Source organism: Mesoplodon densirostris, chromosome 2, assembly GCF_025265405.1.
Source record: "Mesoplodon densirostris isolate mMesDen1 chromosome 2, mMesDen1 primary haplotype, whole genome shotgun sequence".
In the NCBI taxonomy this organism is placed as follows: Eukaryota; Metazoa; Chordata; class Mammalia; order Artiodactyla; family Ziphiidae; genus Mesoplodon; species Mesoplodon densirostris.
In genome coordinates, this window is record NC_082662.1 from 29,002,384 (window position 1) to 29,008,480 (window position 6,097).

The window sequence follows — 6,097 nt, forward strand, 5'->3', positions numbered from 1 at the left end:
CCTTTCAGAACCAGAAACCTCATCCTCACTTCAGCAGCAGACCCTGCCTCCTCATGCTCCCCATCGGATTTATGCCCTGAGAAGCAACAGCAGCTCACCTCAACATTCCCAGCAGGCCTCGGCGACTGAGGCGAAGCCACCGACTCGACTTGCCCCTCCTTCTCTGGCTACCACTTTCCACGTTCCCCCCCCACCCCGCTCCTCCCACTCCACAGCCGGCATCTCTACCTGTTCAGGAATTCTACCTTCAGCCACCTGTTAACACCACTGGGCCTCAGATCCTGAGGCAAGAGGCAGGGCAAACAGCCTCCCCCTTTTAAGGCAGGTTCATTCTTCATCAAATGCTCATTATTTACCTTTGCTCACTTAGGTTAAAGGTCAGTTGACTTCGTGAGGCAACAGGTGTGCTCTCTGCTCTCACCCCTTCCAACCTCACCGACAACAGCTTTAGTGGCAGCATTTAGTATAAGCTCCTACTGCCCTTCAGGAAAGACATTTAGCATTGAGGCCCTTAAAACCATTCGTCCCATTTCATCCAAAATGCCATTTAAAGGAAAACATAGGCAGAACACTCTTTGACATAAATCACAGCAAGATCCTTTTTGACTCACCTCCTAGAGAAATGGAAATAAAAACAAAAATAAACAAATGGGACCTAATGAAACTTAAAAGCTTTTGCACAGCAAAGGAAACCATAAACAAGACCAAAAGACAACCCTCAGAATGGGAGAAAATATTTGCAAATGAAGCAACTGACAAAGCATTAATCTCCAAAATGCCATTTACTGTTCCTACCATTTAGTCCAAAAATGCAGGAAAATCCTTATATAAGATACTCTTTGCAGTATTTCTTCTAGTGAACGACCAGAAACAACCCAAATGTCCAGCAATAGGGAAACTGTTAAAAACAAACTATGCTATATTCCCACTTGGTGGGCAATTATACAGCTAATGAAAACGATTAGGATTATGAAGACCATGTGATAAGATAGGAAAGTGATTACGATATGAAAACACTATGTAAAAAAAGAATATAAAATTAAATGTACAGTAGTATCTAAAAAAACTAGTCCAAGAATTAGTGAAAGATACCAAAATGTTAATATTTTATCTGTACTAGAGCCCTCAGAGTGTGGGTAACCTTTTTTAAACTCCTACCAAGTTTAATGTACATATATACTTTTATAGGGAAAAGTATGTGTGCATGTGTGTGAAGTTGGAAAATTTGATAGCAATTGTTAAGCTCCCTGGTCTACTCTTAATGTAGACTTTGAAAGTATATAAGCCTCATGTCATCATGATAAAAAGGCCCTTGGGAACCTGCGCCTCCAGGACTCACCGCCTCCAGGATCCAATGCAGCCACGCTAGTAAAACAAAGCTTCCGGGGCCCCAAAGTCCTTAGTTAAAGGCCAATTTTATCCTACCCGGAGATGCCTGCTTTGCATAGCTCCTAGGAGACCCCAGCACCACCTGGAAGACAGGATTAGATCAAAATGGTTCTCAGACGCCACTTTAATCAAGTTTTGCACTACACAGTGACGGGGTGGGGGGGTGAAAGACGGTGACTGTTTTCAAGCAAATTTACCTGCCCCAAGGTGAACAGCCTGGGCTCCCAAGAACAGAAAACTGCTTTCCTTCCCAGGGGAATCCCCTTCCTGAGCTGACAGGACAGGATTTCAGGGAGAATGCGTACAAAGGACAGAGCAAGCTAGTTAAGGGAGCGAGGGAGGCTTCTGAACTCTTCCCAGTGCAAACTAGAACTAGGCATGTAGGTACCCCTCTTAAAGGCATCACCCCAATCCCAGCCACTCCCACCTGAGGCCAAACTGCCTCCCCACAGGGACTGACGGCCAATGTTCACTTCATCACTCTCCTCCCAGTGGTGCACCTAGCAGCGCAGAAGCCTGAGCAGCTGTGGCCACCATCCAGCAGAGGCAGCCTTCAGGCCAGAACCCTCACGGGCCTTCCTCTTCACTGGCCCCTCAGCTACCAGTGTGTCTGCCTGGCCACAGCAGAGCAGCCAGTACGTGTGTGGCTGTGTGGGGCGGGAGGGGCCAGAAGAAGCAATAAAGCAAATCAGATGTGGGTTCTGGTTGCTGGGTCGACATGGTGGCAGGACCAGTCCTGGCCCCCAGAAGGACCCAAAGGGCCCCGTGTCCTCCATTAATTCTTCTCCGGGCGGTTCCTGTTCAGGACAGCTTTAGGGGCAAATTCCAGCTTGTCCTTAAGGCTCACGACCTGGGTGTGGTCCTTGCCTAGCAGCTCATCCAGCTTGCGGTCCTCCCGGCGCTCCGAGATGCTCTTCTCCTCCTCCACAGGCTGGGGATCCTTCCCCCGGATGAACCATTCCAGGTGGTAGCCCACAGCCCCAACCACGAAGGCCACGGGAAAGGTGACATAGGGAGCATAGGTACGCACCACGGTCCAAAGCACAGGCCACATGACATCTGCAGAAGAGCAGGAGACCGCATTAGGGAGAAGCAGCACCCCTTCCCACCAAACACGGACCACCCACCAGGGCTCTCCACTCACCAGGCAGCCTGGCACAATTTACTGAGCATCCACCCCATGCAGAGCAATGCAAGAGGGCACCTTGCTTTATGCAACAGTTGGGTCTCTGAAACAATCTAGGAAATTTCAGAAGGGTCAATTGTCAGGGAAGGGGGAAAGGATCTCTTTTACGTACTACGCTCTTTGACAATTACGCAACCACGTATGGCAGCGTTCCCCACGAGAGGACCTCTGAGCCTTACCTAATAAAGCTTCAATCCTACTGTTGACCCCAGGCCCTCCCTGCACAACTTGCCAACATTCGAAGAGCGGGTAAGAGCCTTTCTCTGCTCTACAAAATTCCTCCATCAGCAGAGCCTGCCATCCTTTCCCCACCACGCGCACCCCTGTGAGTCTCCTGTCTCCAGGTTAATGAGAAGTAGTTCCTCTGCCCCACATAAAGAAGAAGCAACGTATTTAGGCAGCCAAAACCCCAAACCATTACCCAACCACTCTGGATTTTAGATAAAGGCAATGGGTTTTTCCTATTCTGAACCTGACTTTTCCAACAAGACAAACCTCTTCCTTACAAATCTGCTTGCCAAACCCCTTTCAAAATACACTCTCTTCAACCAAAGCCATATCCTTGTATTTGCATAATAAGCTCCTAAAAATATCACCAGCCCATTATACATACTCTGAACACACTAGAACTTGAAAATTCTATGTTAAAAACCTACTGTACAAGAAGTAGAAAAACAAAGAAGTGGAATGACCCCAGGGCTTCCAGAAATTAAGTAAGGCAACACCAGGATAATGTAAAAACACACAAATTGGGTCACTCTCAGCCATTTAGTCTCAAATGATTATTATCATTATTAACAATTATCAAAGACTATTCACAATTATCATAATAGTGATAGCTCCATTTATTGAGCACTTATTACATGCCAGACCTTGGGCTAAGCTCTTTATATATACTATCTCCTTTAATCCGCATGTCCACTCTCTTGATGTAGCTGGCATGACCAGAGGGTTAAGTAACGTGCCCAGAAGCCTCAAATGAAAGATCATTCCTTTTGTGCCCCTGCAGGTATTTCTCCAATCTAGCTATCTCTGGTCTGAACCTCACCAAAGATAAGGTGACTCTCTCCCCCTCCCTTTGGTTCCAATTCTCTCTGGAAGAGCCCCAGCATTTTGTGGACCCAAGACTATAATGGACCATCACCAAGGAAAAAGCTGCAGCAGCTCCAAGACTGCCCTCTGAGTCCCTGTCTTAGCACCAGGCACTATGCTGGACAATTAACACACTAGTCATCATCTGATCTTCACAACACCTCTGAGGTAGGAATTATTAGCCCAGATTTTTGTTGAAGGCCACAAAGGCTCAGGGACATAAGCTTAACTTGCCCAAGATCACCAGAAGTGATAGAGACATTGACTTGAACCCAGGCCTCTCCAACTTCAACACCTATGCTCCTTCTACTGGAAAGAACACACTGCAAATAGGTGTATGGTTTCTGTCCAAATCCTGGACTTGAGGAGAACTTACTGCACTTTTTTCCCATCAGCTTGGCATTTCACTACCTAGAAGAGCTTCCCTTTTTGCAAACTCTAAGATTACACTCAGAGATTTGTGAAATTACAAGATTTAGGCGTTGTTAAAAGAGGCACCCTTGAAGAATCTCAAACCTAATACTTCATTTTCTTTCCTACCTGTAAGCAAGTTCTCTATAAGTAAACACTTTTCCTAAACTGCAATTCTCCACTCAGGTTTCCAATCTGTCTTCAAATACATGAAGCATGAGTCCACAACTAATATTATCTCTCACATGCAGCCCGAGGTCTCCCTCTGTGGTCGGGTTCACATTCTAATCATTCCCAGATAACTTAATCCTTTCATTTATTCAACATTTATAACCACTTTCTCTGTGTCACACATTGGGCTGGCCTACCCCATTTGTCTGCATTTCTCAAAGCACTTTACCCTCCAAGAGGGCAAGGCCCATGTTTGTGCGTCCCCACTGTGCCCTATTCATCCCCCACCTCTCCCACCACGCCCGGCATTAAGCGCTCAAAAAGTCTGGTGAATGAATGAGCTCAAGCAACTCAATTGTGTAAAACCACCGCAGTCATCTAACCACCCGCCCTCGAAAGGCGGCAGGAACACAGCAGGTGCCTTTGCTGATTACAAGAAGCTAGATACTCTAACAAGTCATCTCCAGGGTGTCAAAACGAAAGAGGCAAAGGTGGCAAATATTTCCAGCCCCGCACTGAAGGAGCCTGAGCGTCCGGTGAAGGTCAAACGGTAAAGGTTGCCGGGAAACCTGCCCTTGTGCCGGGGGCCTCGGAGGCCCAAGGAGACGCAAAGCCGCAGTCCGAGATTTGCGAACTGCTAACGAGGGCAGAGGAGACCTAAGTGGGTGGAAGAATTCATTCCGACTGTTACTGAGCCCGGTCCGGGGATGAGAGCGCAAGGAGGTCAGGGTCCAAGGGTCTGCCCTTCTCCCTCCTCTGGGTTCCCGGTCCCCTGCCCCTATCCCACCACGCTCACGGCCTCATCTGGTCTGTCCTCACCCACGTGCCTAAGGCCGAGAAGCCCGGGCTGCAGAATGTCTGCAGGGCGCTCAGACTCCCACGCCGAGCCCAGGGAAGAGAGGGAGCAGTCTAGCCTGGCCAGGGCCGCAGCAGACGCGCGCCATCTCCCTTCCCCTAACTCAGAGGTCAAGGCCACCAGCCGTCGCCACAGCTACGGGCGGCCCAGCAGCCGCTCGGGGGTAGGAACTGCCTGCCGGGACAAGTGCTCACCCGTGCCTCAGCTCACACCTCGCCGTCCGGCCCCAGCCCTCCGCCCGCGATCGGCCCGCGCTCGCGGAGAACCAAAGCCGCCACTCCCAGCGGCCCGCGGGCCCTCGCCCCGGACCCCGCCCCCCGGCGCCGGCTCCCTCGGAGCGCAGGGATTGGCTGAGCTCCAGAGCCAAAGGCCTGAGGAAGCTAGGGCTCCGCAGCGGGCCGCGCTGCTCTAAGAAGGGTACAGCGCCCCCTCCCGGACAGGAGGTTTCCCAGTGACATCATCACGGGCTTTCGCGCGGAGAAAGTGGAAGGTCACGCATTCATGTATTCAACTGATGTTTATTAGGCTTCTTCTAAGACCTTGGTCTGGGCACAGAAAAATAAAAAACATGATCCTTGACCTCAAGAAGGTCTCAGCAGAGTAAAATCTAGAACTCTTAAGAACTCTTCCGTCTGGGCTAGCTTTCTAGCAGCCTGACCTTGGGAACATTGTCAATCTGCCTGAGCCTCCTTTCCTTCTTATGCATAGAGGTAATAACACCTATTTCACAGGATGTTGTGAGAGCTGATGAGACAATGTATGCAAAGTGCTGTGCTGGCACATAACAAGCAGGGAAATAAATGGTACTATTGTTAGTATACAAATAATTGAAATATAGTAAAACCTGTCTTACTTGACCCCTTAGGTGCAAGTATTCACTGCCTCCTCTGTGTCCCCACTGCGCCCTGTACAGATGTCTACTTTATCACATATAGAAAAAAAAAACACCAAAGCTTAAGCTCCATAACACGCCCGCCTAGCCCTGTCTTTCC

The 6,097-nt window shown here is 49.1% G+C and overlaps 1 protein-coding gene across 2 annotated transcripts; it reads right to left on the minus strand.

Annotated features, from left to right (window-relative positions):
- Positions 1-1,495: 1,495 nt before the first annotated feature.
- Positions 1,496-5,405, minus strand: SMIM12 (small integral membrane protein 12). 2 transcript variants are annotated; one of them, XM_060082082.1, is made up of 2 exons: positions 5,300-5,405; positions 1,496-2,448 (listed from the first exon to the last, which is right to left on the minus strand). In XM_060082082.1, exon 2 carries the CDS (start codon positions 2,441-2,443, stop codon positions 2,165-2,167), a length of 279 nt encoding a protein of 92 aa, XP_059938065.1. In that variant the 5' UTR covers positions 2,444-2,448; positions 5,300-5,405; the 3' UTR covers positions 1,496-2,164. The 2 variants fall into 2 exon arrangements, with proteins under 2 accessions (XP_059938065.1, XP_059938072.1); XM_060082089.1 differs by lacking the exon at positions 5,300-5,405 and adding an exon at positions 2,534-2,616.
- Between the last annotated feature and the right edge of the window lie 692 nt (positions 5,406-6,097).

What these genes read in the sequence shown, in the direction of transcription:
- SMIM12 (XM_060082082.1), bottom strand. Translation starts at nt 2,443, where the DNA reads ATGTGGCCTGTGCTTTGGACCGTGGTGCGTACCTATGCTCCCTATGTC.